Raw genomic sequence first — 15493 nt, 5'->3', positions numbered from 1 at the left:
GAGCCACTAACCCAAGGGCTGGGGAACACAAAAACTACCCAACATTGGAAAAAAAAAAAAACAACCCAGCATATGAGCCAATAGGCTCAACCCAGCGGTTGGGTAGAAAAAAATAACCCAGCATTTTTAGAGTGTACAATCCAGATCATATGCAGTGAACAAATAAAACAAACACCATTGTCATCATCTACAACCAAACCACGAGCTCCACCCTTCAGCACAATGAAAACCACAAAACTTCAACAACACAAACTCCTCAAAACACCAGAAACAACATTTGAACATTAAACACAAACACAATACTCAAAAATGATAAATATAACATTTTTCATCACTTAGATAAAACAACTCTTTCAATTTAACTTAATGAATGAATGAATGAATGAATGAATGATCGCATTTATATAGCGCTTTCATTGTGTATTGCTATACACCCAAAGCGCTTCACAATCATACGGGGGGATCTCTCCTCAACCACCACTAGTGTGCAGCATCCACTTGGATGATGCGACGGCAGACACGGGACAGCGGCGTCAGTGCTCACCACACACCAGCTACAGGTGGAGAGGAGAGAGAGTGATAGAGCCAATTCAGTGAATGGGGATTACTAGGAGGCCATGATTGACAAAGGCCAGAGGAGGAAATTTGGCCAGGACACCGGGGATACACCCCTATACTCTTTATGAGAAGTGCCATGGGATTTTTAATGACCACAAAGAGTCAGGACCTCGGTTTAACGTCTCATCCGAATGACGGTGCTTTTTACAGTATAGTGTCCCCATCACTACACTGGGGCATTAGGACCCACATAGACCACAGGGTGAGCACCCCCTGCTGGCCTCACTAACACCTCTTCCAACAGCAACCTAGCTTTCCCAGGTGGTCTCCCATCCAGGTACTGACCAGGCTCAGCCCTGCTTAGCTTCAGTGGGTAGCCAGTCTTGGCCTGCAAGGTGAAATGGCTGTGGCAACTTAAGTGATTATGTGCATTTGTTTAATAACACAGACAAGAGAGGATTCAGTAAAACTGACAGTAAAACTTTACCTCGTGTTGAAGTTACTGCTGTTACTGTTAACTACTGTTGTAGTTGATTTTGTGATGTGGACTGGAATCACTGTTGTTGAATCAGCTTGAGATGTGAAAGATGAATGTTAGTTCAGATGAATCACTGTAGAATATGACAATCATATTTTATTTAGTTAACAAACAAGGTAACTTTAGCATTATGCACTGCAAAGAGAAAAGACAGTGAGGATGTACCTTTAGTTTTGTGTGTGTTTGTAGTCGAGGGATCCTGAGAGTTTGTGGTGTGGACTGGAATCACTGCTGCCGTTGTTTTATCTTGAGCTGTAAAGGATGAATGTTAGTTCAGATGAGTCACTGTAGAATATGACAATTATATTTTATCTTCACATTACATTAAAATGTTACAGTTTTGCTGTCAAGTTTCAATTTCTTCATTATTTACAGCAGCACTTCTTGGACAGTTAAACTTGATTTGAGTTTATTTTCTGTCAGACTGAAAGAAGATTTTGTACCTCAGTTTGTTCTGCTTCAGTGATACTAATAGTCCTTAGTGTTACTGACATTATGAGGATCTAAAGTCATTAATGAGATTGTTTTCTCACCTGAACTCTTGACAGTATATGTGACTGAGGTCTTGACTTGATTTCTGTGAGTAACTTCACATCTCCACTCTCTGTTGTCATCTTCATTCAGGAGTGTTGTATTCAGAGTGATGATACAGAGTCCTGGAGCTGATATCTGATATCTGGAGTCTGATATTGTCAGTTTAACACCAGCCTGATTCACCCAGAACAGCTGAATTCCCTCAGAACGGATCCAATCATCACAAGAGACTTCAGTATATGAATACAACTGACAGTAGAGAGTCACAGAGCTGCCTGCACTGATCTCAGTCTGTGAGGATGATGAAGAGACTGAAACACAAAATAACACACAAATCACACACTTTTTAATCATCATGGGAGATTAAATGAACAATTTTCCTTTTTAAATTGACCACATAATCATAAAATTACCATGAAGAACATGCAGATAAACATGTGCATCAGTTCCTTGTTGTTTGTCATTCACATATTGTCGGCAGGTGTAAAGTCCACAATCTTCTTTTGTGATGTTCTTGATGTTCAGAGAGCAGTCAGACCCCAGACTCAGTCTCTCATGACTCTCTGTGTTTTTCGTAATCCCACAACCGATCAGTTCAACTGCTGCTGAATGTTTGTTATAGTTCCATGTAATTGATTTGCAGTCATGAAGATCATTATTACAGGGCAGACGGACATTTTCACCAGAACTGATGAACACATGAGTCTCATCCACTCCACTGGTACCTGAAACACAAGTATGTTTGAAACCACACCAGCATAAAATGACAAGATTCAAAACAGAATAAACTATTTTTCTTTATCAGAGAGCTGTTGAAATCACAAACACACTCTTAATATGAAAATAATTCAGCATCAGATGTTTGAGTGTGAATCTGTCTAGTTTTAGTGCATCAGTAATAATCCAGTATGTTCTTTATGTAACACAAGAATAAACTGATCATGTTGAAATGAACTCAAGATTAATTAAAGTAAATGTCTTGTAGAGAAAACAGAGATTTGTTTACCTGTGAGAAGTGAAGAGAGAATGATCAGTCCCAGCAGACACAAATGACACTTATCAGCCATTTTCTCTTTCTGTCAGTCTTCCTCTTCATTATATGCTCACAACTCTTTCTTTAAAAACTATCAGCTCTTCCTGTGTTTGTTCACTTCCTCTGATCTGATTGGCTGAGTGTTTATTTGACTGACACTATATCACTGCATGATGGACGAGTGTTGAATCAGCATCATATTCTGACTGATCTTCACACTGTTACTGCTGATATTTGCTCTGAATCTCACCTGAACCACGAGACTCATGATTGCTGTTTTCAAAGATGCAGAAAATTAAATCAAAATGAGTGAACAAACTTTGTTTGTTGCATTTCTGCAAATGTTTATGATAATAGTGATCATGGAATCACCATTACTCAACAAACTCTGTCTTTATGAAGTTTTACAGTGATCTTTTGCATCTATTTCAGAGTCAAGGCTTTCTTATAACGCTGATATTGCTAATTTGTCATTCTACATGCTGGTAACTAAAATATAATTATAGCAGTTTTCGTGTTTCAGAGCAGTGATCTCACTGTTGAGTTTAACCGCAGTAGAACAGAGATCATCTCTGAACCCCAGTTGAACTGATGGGTGTGAAATGACACTTCCTCTTGATGGCATTACTTCAGCCTGTTTAAGAAACATAAGTTAAACCATTACTAAAGTTAACATTACTAACTAACATCAGAGATTGGTATCTCAGGAGCTGCACTATCCTGGCTTTCCTCCTATTTGATGGATAGACAATATTATACCACCATGCATAACTACAAATCTCCCGTTGTCCCTCTTAAATTGGGTGTCCCACATGGCTCAGTTCTAGGTCCATTATTATTTATCATTTACATTATGCCCCTTGGACAAATTATTCGCAACTATGGTTTTCAGTATCACTGTTATGCTGATGATATTCAGATATATACTTCTTGCCAAACTGATTCTATTCACCAGGCTACTGCGCTAGTGTCATGTGTCAATGAGCTAAAAGCTTGGCTTAGCTCCAACTCTCTAAGCTTGAATCTGACAAAAACAGAAATTTTAATTGTCGGTCCCCAACTGTAACAAAAACATAACAAATCCCCCTAGAATTGACCTCGAAGCTACATCAGTTCTTCCTACTGCCACCATCAAAAACGTAGGTATTATCCTTGACTCTTCACTAAATCTAGACACTTATATTAGCAAACTGTCCAAAGCTGCATTTTTTTCAATTACAGCGTATTGCTAAACTCTGAATCACTAGTACATGCATTTATCACATCTCGCCTTGACTACTGAAATGCTCTTTTTTTCTGGATTACCAGCACGCTCTATCTCCCGTTTGCAACGTATTCAAAATTCTGCTGCAAGAATGTTAATATATACCAAACGGTCTGTTCATATCCCTCCTATTCTTTTTAACCTCCACTGGCTTTCTTCTCGTATCACTTATAAAATTCTTCTGCTTACCTTTAAGTCACTCCATGGTCTTGCACCTACTTATCTCTCTGACTTACTTTCTTCATATATTCCTTCTCGTCTACTTTGATTTTCGGAAGAGGTACTTCTTTTTGTTTCTAGATCTCACCTTTCATCTATGGGAGGGAGATCGTTCTCTGTTATGGCTCCTAAACTTTGGAACTCATTGCCCCTGTGTCTTCGATCAATAACCACACTGCACGAGTTTAAGTCTAAACTCAAATCTGTTTAACCAATATTATCATTCATTATCTGTTTCTTCTTAAATTATTATGGTTTAATGTTGTATCTGATTGTCTGTTGTATTTGAATGTTTGTATTATTACTATGGTTTGCAACTGCAATCACATGTTTTGGACTTGGCAAATGCCTGCTGTCCATCTATGTATGTATTGATTATATTGCCTGTTATTGTTAAGTGTCCTTGAGCTTGGGAAAGGCGCTATACAAATTAAACGTATTATTATTATTATTATTATTATTTTGAATTGTATTAAATTTTAAAGAATTAAATTGTATTAAAGAAGCAGTAAGAGCCATCTGTTAGTTTAGTAGCATTTTCTAACACATTTCTAGCATGTTTTAACTAGGTCTGTTGATTTAACACGTTCATTTAATAACTTAGTTATGAAAATGATTAACACATTTAACCTGTATAGGTCATCTTATATATTCAAACAGTTGATTGGTGATAAACATGATGCAGGAGAACAGCTCACTGTGTGATGGAGCCTACAGAATGCAGTTACATGAAAAAAGAGGCAAAAATATGAGAAGCTGAATAACAGATGGAGGCACTGGTGCAGTCACTTGCACTGTCACTTTTTGGTCATACAGATAAAATTAACACATCTTTCGAATTTGTAAAGACTCTATGTTTATTTGTGTGGACTCACAATAACAACAAAACTTTGTGCTTTTTGTAAAATATAATAAAAACAAACATGATGTGCTTTGAGCACAAAACTTTGAAACTCCATGTATACAGACATGTATACAGACTGAAATGTCTACTTTCAAATTAACCAATTAAAATAGAAAACAAATATTCTCAGATTATGTATTTCATATGAAACGTGCATACAAGCACATCACTACCGTGGAGATGACAGGTCAGTATCGGTTACTTCTCTTAAGCTGAAAACTAAGAAAGCACTAGTTTAAATTACTAAAATGTTAATGCAAGTCTCCTTGCTGTTTTTCCCAGACACATTCATAATCATTATATCTGCTGGTGCTGTGGCAAGCTTTATGTGCACTTGAGCGCAAATTAGGCTATGTAATTAATGGCTCATTATTATGATTTATATGGTTTATTCTTAAACGTGTGACTAATAGTTGACTAATGCTTAAAATGAGTGACTACTTAGCCCTACTTATTTTATACAACAGTTCAGTCAAGTGAGTTCAAGTCAAGTCAAGCTTTATTGTCATTCTGCTACATGTGTGGACATACAGTGGAACGAAATGTTGTGTCTCACAGGAACACGGTGCTACATAAACTACTTTTGAAGAATGCGTTACTACAGGTGGTGTGGCCAGACCACTCAGCTGTGTGTAGCACACTCAGAATTGCAGCGTGTTTTGAGGTTTTTTTTTTTTTTTGGATTTTCAACAGTTTACATTGTGGATAAGGCTTCAGAGGGGGTGAGGTGGTTGGAACTGAGGGCTCTCACAGCCCAGGGGGAAAAAGCTGTTGAGCAGTCTTGCAGAGCGGGCTCTGATGCTCCTGTAGCGTCTTCCTGATGGCAGGAGCTGGAAGAGATGATGGGAGGGATTGGTGGGGTCCTTCTTGATACTGGTGGCTTTACAGGAGCATCGTGCAAGGAAAATGTCCAGAATGGATGAGAGAGGGGTACTGATGATCTTTGCAGTTGTGTTCACGATCCGCTGTAGGGTCTTGCGGTCAGCAGCACTGCAGTTCCCATACCATAAAGCAATCCAGCTGGTCAGCACACTCTCAATGGTTCCCCTGTAGAATGTGGTGACGATGGGTGGAGGGAGACTTGCCCTATTAAGTCAGCGCAGGAAGTAGAGCCGCTGTTGCGCCTTCTTGGAGAGTGATGTAGTGTTGGTAGTCCCGATGAGATTCTCTGTGATGTGCACCCACAGTCATTCACAGTCGAGCTGTCGATGGTCAGTGGAGGGTGGTCAACAGAGTTCCTCCTGAAGTCCATCACAACCTCCTTTGTCTTTCCCACATTGAGGGACAGGTTGTTTGCACCACACCATTCCACCAATTGTGCCACTTCCTCTCTGTAGTGTGTTTCATCATTGCTGATGAGACCTACCACCGTTGTGTCATCAGCAAACTTGAAGATGTGGTTGGAGCTGTTCTTGGCAGTGCAGTCGTGGGTCAGCAGCGTGAAGAGCAGCGGGCTGAGCACACAGCCCTGTGGGGCACCTGTGCTCACCTGTGCTCAGTCACACATGGACTGACTGAGGTCTTCCAGTTAAAAAGTCCAAGATCCAATTGCAAAGGGAGGTGTTAAGGCCCAGAAGGTTTAGTTTGTTGATGAGCTGTTGTGGGATTATTGTGTTGAATGCTGCGCTGAAGTCAATGAACAGCATTCTAACATAAGAGTCTTTGTTTTCTAAGTGAGTAAGAGCCAGGTGTAGGGTGGAGGAAATGGCATCGCCCGTGGAGCGGTTTGGACGGTATGCAAACTGGAGCGGATCGAGTGTGTTGGGAAGATTGGATTTGATGTGGTGCATGACTAACCTCTCAGAGCACTTCATCATGATTGGAGTCAGTGCTATGGGACTATAGTCATTCAGACAGGACACAGCTGACTTCTTTGGTACTGGAATTATGGAGGTGGATTTGAGACACGTGGGGACGACTGCCTGGATCAGCGAGGTGTTGAAGATATCTGTTAGGACATCCATCAGCTGTGCAGCACAGTCTCTCAGTACACGGCCAGGTATGTTGTCAGGACCCGCAGCCCCGCAGAGTGCGTCTGGGAGGGATGTGTCGTCATCACAGGCCTGTGGCAGAGGCTTGTAATCAGTGATGGTCTGAATGGCTTGCCATAGACTCCATGTGTCTTTGTTGTCAGTAAAGTGATTATTTATTTTTTGTGCATACAAGTGTTTTGCTTTATTGATGCAAGATTGGCTCTTGCTGTTTTTAAGGCTGCTTTGTCTCCTGATCTGAAAGTTTCATCTCTGGTATTTAGCAGCCCACAAACCTCTGCTGTCATCCATAGCTTCTGGTTTGCCTGTGTGGTGATGGTCTTGGTGACTGTCACATCATCAATGCACTTTTTGATGTAAGCAGTCACAGTTTCAGTGTACTCGTGCAGGTCTGTGTGGTTGTTGTAGGTGGCCGCCTCTCTGAACATGTTCCAGTCTGTGTACTGAAAGCAGTCCTGTAGTGTTGAGGTGGCATCATCTGGCCATACTGTGATCTGTTTTTGAACCGGTTTGGAACGTTGGAGAAGTGGTCTGTATGCTGGGATTAGCATAACAGAGATGTGGTCCGAGTATCCAAGGTGGGGGCGGGGTTCAGCATTGTACGCCTTTTTACCTGTTGTGTAAACCAAGTCCAGAGTGTTGTTTCCCCTTGTTGCAAAGTTTACATGTTGGTAGAACTTTGGCAAAACTGTCTTTGAGTTTGCGTGGTTGAAGTTGCCGGCAATGATGAAAAAGCCGTTGGGGTTATTTGTTTGTTGTTCGCTGATGGCGCTGTACAGCCCGCTAAGTGCGTCCTTAGTGTTTGCACACGGCGGAATGTAAACTGCGACAATAACAATGGCTGTAAACTCCCGTGGCAGATAGAATGGCCGACACTTCACAAACATAAACTCCACTAGCGATGAGCAGTATTTTGTCACTATCATAGCATTGTTACACCATCCCTTGTTGATATAAACACACAGTCCTCCCCCGCGAGTCTTACCAGACAGTGCTATATCTCTGTCCGCTCGGTAGCAGGTTAGCCTGTGCATCTGAATGGCAGAGTCGAGGATGTTGTAATTTAGCCATGTTTCAGTGAAAACAAACACACAACAATCCCTTGCCTCATGCAGTGTAGAGCGACTGAGTTGAATTCAGTAAGTTCAGTAAATAATAACTTAATGCTGTGTTATTTTAGACACAATATTGTTTTTGCTCAAGTTTGCCCATTAAAATATTACCTATAAAGCCACAGCAGAACTGTTGTGCATCTCCGAACAACACACAGTAATTTGTCTCTGGATGAATCTTCATTTTGAACAAATTGGGTGAAACAACTATTCAATTGCCAATACATAAAGAGAGCCATTTCCTTAATTCCTGAATGAATCAGACATTTGAATGAATCAAATGACTCAAGGCAGGTTTTTTTTATTATTATTATTTATAAAAACCCCATTAAAGGGTTAGTTAGTGCAACTAATTCACATTGTCAGTCGAGTGTGAACAGAAGCACATGGTGTCACAGTGGGCGGAGTCACTGCGGTTTCACTCACTGAGTGACAGAAATATTGAGTGACAGCATTAGAGTTCAGCTTGAATGCTGTGAAATCACTATAAACAAAAAAAGAGGAAGGAGCCGTTGTGTGACTGACTGTACAAATACACAAGAACCTGGATCTATCTTTTTATAGATTATCAACAGCTACAGAAAAGCAAATGGATCACTGCAGTTCACAGAAACTGGAATCCAGACAGTGAAACATGATCCTCAATCAAACCCAACATCCATTATGATCAGCCTTGTGTTCTATAGAAGAGATTTGATAGTGATATTAACAAGATAAACCCAATTCTCCTAATTCTCCAAATTAGTTCAAACTGGGTTTTATGTGCATATGGAGCGAACATCCTTGAAAGATGCATGCAAATATCCATAATATCATTGGCATGAAGATACATTTTCAAAGATGGACACACAAATATACAGCGACTGAATAAATAAATGAAAAAAAAAAAAAAAAAACATGAATCATAATAAGTGAACATATGAAGGTCATTTGTTTGTTGTTCATCATCATAAGTAAGAAAGATGAGCGAGAAATTATCCCTACACACAAGAGCGTTTAAATGACAAATAAAATAAAATAAAATAAAATAAATAAATAATAAAAATAAACTGACGAATGTCTTGAAATTCATCATCTGTACAATATTTGACTCGTCTCGTGGCCACATCACCACCTCACCACCTCAGCTGTGCTTTATTTTCTAATAATACAACAGCCTGTCAGCAATTATTCCTTAAACAGCTCTCACACATCTCACTGTTGAGGTTTGGAAACATGTGAGAACTCAGTGTAACTGCAGTAGAGCAGAGATCATCTCTGAACCCAAATTAGACCCCTAGGGTCTAACATGTAGGGTATGTTTTCCATCTGAACTAAATTATTTTATTTATTTATTTATTTATTTATTTAAGAAAAACAAGCCGCAAAACCACATTGGGGATGGTGGGGACAGACTACAGCAGCAAGCCTGGTGTTTATGTAATGCCATTACTGTCATGCGCCAAACTGTGGGACTAGCCCACAGTAAAAGTAAAACCGCCCCCTCCTGCAAGATTTATGCTAGGCTCCGCATGTAGTTTTCATCATACTCGTTTGCAAATTTCAAGTATATGTTTGATTAGTGCACGAGCTGAGATGTTTATAGTTTCATGACTCTGGTAATTGTTTGCAGTTATCTGTAAGCACATGTGTCTATAAGTGTTCGAGTCTAGTACTTAAAGCAGCTGAGTGATGCTGAACGGTTCTTGTAAATTGACGCACACACTTGGGTTACTATTAACTGTAATGTCCACACAAGATGTTAAAATGATCATTGTTGTAGATTTATTTTACAGTGACTGGTCTTCATTTCCAAGTAGGCAAGAATCCAAACACAGAGTCAATAAATCCACCAGTCCTTCACCAATACAAATAACTTGCATAACATAGTACAACAGCTTAGAGCAGGAATGCTCAACCCTGTTCCTGTAGATCGACCCTCCTGCAGAGTTCAGCTCCAACCTTGACCAAACACACCTGAACCAACTAATTAGGATCTGAAGGAGCACTTGGCAATTACAGACAGGTGTGTTTGATCAGGGTTGGAACTAAACTCTGCAGGAAGGTCGATTTCCAGGAACAGGATTGGGCACCCCTGGCCTAGAGTAACGCCAAAGAACTTACATTGACAAGAAGTGAAAGTCAAAAGAACATTCCATTGCAACAGCGGTGCTCAGCAGCAGCCCTACACTTCCGGCATTGTGGAGTGAAAACGACTCGACAGTCCACTAGCTTCTTGCTGTCGCTATTCTGGCAAATATCAGCTGCTTTGTTAAAAAAAAAAAAAAAAAAAAAAAAAAAAAAAAAAGGACAATAAAATAAAATACACAATCTGAATGATGACAACATTTTTTAAAATATTTTTTTTCAGTCCATTTCGTTTATTTCTTAAGAATTTCTGTACTTCTGTTACTATTAAACCATAAGTCGTTTATTATTGAAATGATTTTTGTATGTTTTGTACCTACAACAATCTTTGTTTGTTACTAGTGCAATAAAAAAAAAAAAAAGACAACACAGAATAACGTACAATCACTAGACTAGTGATTATCAAAAACAAACTTTGTCTTTTATTTATTCTTCACAAAATCTTTGCTCTTTAGAAACTAATTTCGGTTGAAATTCCTATTTTAAGTGCAAGTGTTAGCATTATAAATGCTGAATTAATACCAACATATAGAATTAAATTAAGGACATGCATCAGAAATTAATAGCCACTGTCTCCAAAATGTTTTAATTATTCAGTTATGACAGACAGCAATGCATCATGTTCTGTAAGATCGTCATGTTTGTAGTGTGTTACCCTAGAGTGACCCCTACTGGACACACACATACATGACAATGTAAATTGAGGACAAAAATGGCTCTTACAGTGTGAAATGATAATACATGTGACCATAAATGCAATATGAAAATATTAAATTATACCAAGAGATAGGACTTTTTTGTTTGTTTGTTTGTTTGCTTTTCTTGTTAGTTATTAACCCATTATCATGTATACCTGCTCTATTTTACACATTTAGGCATGATGTATGTGGATTCATATATTTTCATAAGTAATTATTTGTCTATGAATTGAAATGATCAGTGAATGAATAAAAAAATATCAAAATACATTATTATAATATGCTGTATGATAATTAACAGACATGTCACACCATCAGTTAAAATGAACTACTAATAAAACATTTAAAAAGCCTTTTGTAAAAGTTTAATGTAACGATTAGATGAATCAAGGTTAGAAAATTACCACATATTATAAGTATTATAAGAGCTGCAAATATTCATATCATTGAAATTAGGATAAATCTTGCTGTGATTTGGCCTTTTATTTGTAGAGAATATTTTATTATAATATTGTATTCATCACTATTTCATCTTGGTGTTGTGAGTCCTTCCTCCCTGAAAAATGTAAATGCAAAGCATTTACTGAGCTCTCATGACTAAAGACTTTGTTCCAGATCAATGTGAATCATCTCAAAAACTCACCAGCTCTTCTTGCACAGATGATCTGAAGAAGAATCACAGTAGGAGCAGCAAACACTGCAAACTCAACAATAATCACAATCACTGCAGGAAAGATGAGAGACACAATCAAGAGAAAAAAACAAACAAACAAACAAACAAAAAAAAAACAAAAAAAAAAACAGATACAATCTGTGAAAATAGAAAGGAAATCAAAGGTATAAAACAACGAACAATACAAAGACGTGTCGTACCTCTGACTATTGATCCAATAGTCCTACTGTCTTCAGTTTGTGCTGGATCTGTGATAATGGACATATAAACCAAACATCATCATCATCACATCATACTTGAGCTTCACATCACAGAAATGATAAATGAACTTGTGCTGCTTCATGAGTCCATCATCTATTATCATGTTAATGATAATCTAATGACTCTAAGAGGAACAAATGTCCATGTATGCTGTTTCAAGAATGACAAATGTGAGTGAAAAAAAATTACGCAAGCAAATTCATGATTGACAGTAATACCTGAACTAAACATCATTTCACGAGTTCAGCCTTACATCTGATTTGGTTGAGTAAACAGTAAGCATATTTTGGCGTGCTGTCCTGGGGGAGGGCTCCGAGCCCGGAATATGGCCCGAACCCAGAGAACACCCCCCATCCTAAGTATAAGATGAGGATAGCTTAAGAGTGAGGAGTTGGGGTGGAGGGGGGATGCCGAAAAACAGTCGAATGATGGAGGTAAGTCAGCTGTGTGCATATATATGACTTGTGCCAGTTTGGATGATTAGCTAGACGAGTTGCACCTGTGCCAAATTAGCTGATTATCTGATCGTGCTCCTCCCGAACTTTATCATCAAACATCATTAAATGATTCAGACTAAATTCAGAGTAACAAAATTACAGCAGTAACATTTTGTGTTGGTTGAATATAGGCTATTTAATAGCTTTTACAGTTCAAGAAAAACTTAAAAGATGTTGTAGTGGCTTCTTATTAAACATTTGGGCACTTTCGTGTGGGAAAGTAAAACTGGCGCTGCTCCAAAGCCTGCTTTGATCAAAACCTGTGTTTATTGTAACAAAAACATAAATACTTCAAAAAATAAGACAATACTGTGTAGTGAGAGATAGTGGCTGTGCAGGTCAAAAAACTGTCTCCCTCCCCCCATTGACACATCATATCCTGTTTAAGATGGATACCTACAAGAAGTGCCAAAAGGGGTGCAATTAATCTAATTCCCCACAGGGGGAGTACAGAAAATGCATACAACAATGCAATCAAAAGTACACTATTCAACAATATTAATGCCTTTTATGGCTCTTACAGATGTAGTTAATCAATTAAATCTTAAAAATTTCAAATTCGTACTGATTCACATTAAATGCATTATCTAATTCTTACAGCATTAATAAACTTATTCAATTTGTAGTGAACTATATATAAGTATTTAAAGGAGAAGTCCACTTCCAAAACAAAGATTCACATATAATGTACTCACCCCCTTGTCATCCAAGATGCTCATGTCTTTCTTTCTTCAGTCATAAAGAAATTATGTTTTTTGAGGAAAACATTTCAGGATTTTTCTCCATATAATGAACTGATATGGTGCCCTGATTTTGAACTTCCAAAATACAGTTTAAATGCAGCTTCAAACGATCCCAAATGATTCCAGCCAAGGAAGAAGGGTCTTGCCTAGTGAAATGATTGGTTATTTTAATAACAAATAATACAATTTAATTACTTTTAATGTCAAACACTCGTCTTGTCTTACTCTGCCTGGACTGTTTTTGTTCCGGTTCATGACAGTTAGTGTATGTCGAAAAACTCCCATCTCATGTTCTCCCTCAACTTCAAAATTGTCCTGTATCACTGTTTTACCTTTTTGTTAAGGGTGTTTGATCTTCTTTGCATGTTCACTTTGCAAAGACTGTGTCGGTGCTTCTGCAGTGATGTAGGATGATTTTAAATGATTGAAAGTTGAGGGAGAAAATATGATTGGAGTTTTTCAACAAACCCTAACTGTCTTGAGCCAGAATACACAGAGTTCAGGGAGAGAAAGACAAGACGAGTGTTTGACATTAAAAAGTATTTAAATTGTATTTTTTTTTAATGAAAATAACTGGTCATTTCACTAGATAAGACCCTTCTTCCTCGGCTGGGATTGTTTACAACCGCATTTGGAATTACAGCTGCATTTAAACTGCATTTTGGAAGTTCAAAATCGGGGCACCATATCAGTCCATTATATGGAGAAAAATAAAGAAATGTTTTCCTCAAAAAAACATAATTTCTATTATGTGAATCTTTGTTTTAGAAGTGGAATTCTCCTTTAAATAATTCACCCTTATAGGCTGTTTGTGTCTGAGCTTATATCTTTCTCTCTTTCTTTATTTTAATTATTTTCTGCACTTGCTATACAATATACTTCAGTGCGGTAAAAAATACTCAAATTTGTTACACTACTAATTTTATAATAAATCGAAAACAAGATTTGAAAAAAAAAAAGAAAAAAAAAAGCTGCATCCAATGAGTGATCCTCTGCTGCCATCTTCTGGTTAAGGGTAATTTCATGAAATTTTCATCTAAAAAAGTCTGTTTTCAGTGAAAAGACATTTTTTGCATGTCATGTTTATAAATGAAAAGTGAACCTTTGAAGTGAATTTTACTGCACAGCGGTAGAGCTGAAAAATAATAAAGGCTTTAAAATATTACACAATTTCAAAAATGTGTTCATGACTATGAAGGCAAGTTATTGATTATCTAGAATACTATTAAGACGTCATTAAAGAGAAGCATCTCTATCTTCCTAACCTTAGATTAAACAGTCATGACCGTGTTTTTCTGTCAGCATTTAAATGTACAACGATGTGTCTATGTATAATCCTGGGATTACCAGCCTCACATTTAAATTATATGTTGTTAAATAATATGAAACTGAATGTCCATGCCGCTATCATTATTTACGATGTTGCAATTTTTTATTTATTTTTTTTCTCTGAGGCAGGAGAGCAGTCTCAAGAGTCTCCACCTATACATATAGCACATATAAAATGAGCTACACCAGACATTTACAAGCTGGCTTATCATTATACTTAAGTTCTAAAGAACGCTCTGTTCATATGGTCAACTGTGACAAAACAAGTGTAAATGAGTGAAGTGAGAGACTGCTGATGTGTGTCAGTGATGATGAACCTTGTGCAGGAGCTGCTGCTGTAGTTTGTCTTGAAGTCGTCTCAGAGTTTGATCTGCTGACTGGAATCAGTGTTGAAGTGACTGGAGCTGCAGAAGATGAACATTCAGATCATAATACTGTAGGACAACAACATCATATTTACCTGATCATGACATGACACACAGTTTGTGTTTCATCATCAGTGTTTCAGTGGCAGTTGATGTGAAGAGACGTTACTGTATAATTCATGTCTTCTTTATATGAGAGTGAAACCATAAACCTTCAGCTTTCCTGAATTAATGACATTATTGATTATTATAATTACTCCTACATGGGTCAGGCTAGGCTATTCTGATTTATGAAATAGTATAGTCTATTAGGACCTGTATGACTCATGTAGGATTTTGAAGCATTTGTATGCATTATATAGCTCCGATCAACTTCTATTTCACAATGCCAAACTAAAGAGTAGAGTTTTCTAAATGGTAACACCCATTCTCTCAAGAAAGAAACTCATAATCTTGAGCGCAAATTGAGAAAAACTAACTTGGAAGTTTTTAGAATTGCATGGAAAAACAGTATGTCCAGATATAGACAGGCTTTAAAAGCTGCTAGGGCCGAGCATATCTGCAAACTCATAGAAAATAACCAAAACAATCCAAGGTTTTATTTAGCACATTTGCTAGATTAACAAATAATCAGATGCCACCTGATC

At 37.9% G+C, this 15493-nt stretch overlaps 2 protein-coding genes and 1 pseudogene across 2 annotated transcripts in view; all 3 read right to left on the bottom strand.

The window, feature by feature from the left end:
• Positions 1-15493, bottom strand: part of LOC127161235 (uncharacterized) — a 216886-nt pseudogene that overhangs the window by 43682 nt on the left and 157711 nt on the right.
• Positions 707-2921, bottom strand: LOC127161524 (uncharacterized). The gene is made up of 6 exons (XM_051104274.1): positions 2637-2921; positions 2044-2355; positions 1630-1941; positions 1262-1348; positions 1046-1130; positions 707-946 (listed from the first exon to the last, which is right to left on the bottom strand). The coding sequence occupies exons 1-6, from the start codon at positions 2695-2697 to the stop codon at positions 925-927; spliced, it is 879 nt and encodes a 292-aa protein (XP_050960231.1). The 5' UTR covers positions 2698-2921; the 3' UTR covers positions 707-924.
• The window catches only part of LOC127162780 (uncharacterized), a 187107-nt gene continuing 183069 nt past the window's right edge, over positions 11456-15493 (bottom strand). The window contains exons 5-8 of the mRNA XM_051105626.1: positions 14799-14885; positions 11852-11899; positions 11622-11702; positions 11456-11534 (exon numbers count right to left, since the gene is read on the bottom strand). Coding sequence (XP_050961583.1) covers positions 11482-11534; positions 11622-11702; positions 11852-11899; positions 14799-14885 — 269 coding nt within the window. The 3' untranslated portion in view covers positions 11456-11481. The remainder of the gene's footprint in view (positions 11535-11621; positions 11703-11851; positions 11900-14798; positions 14886-15493) is intronic.

This window comes from Labeo rohita, chromosome 3 (genome assembly GCF_022985175.1).
Source record: "Labeo rohita strain BAU-BD-2019 chromosome 3, IGBB_LRoh.1.0, whole genome shotgun sequence".
Lineage (NCBI taxonomy): Eukaryota > Metazoa > Chordata > Actinopteri > Cypriniformes > Cyprinidae > Labeo > Labeo rohita.
This window is presented reverse-complemented; position numbering and strand designations above follow the sequence as displayed.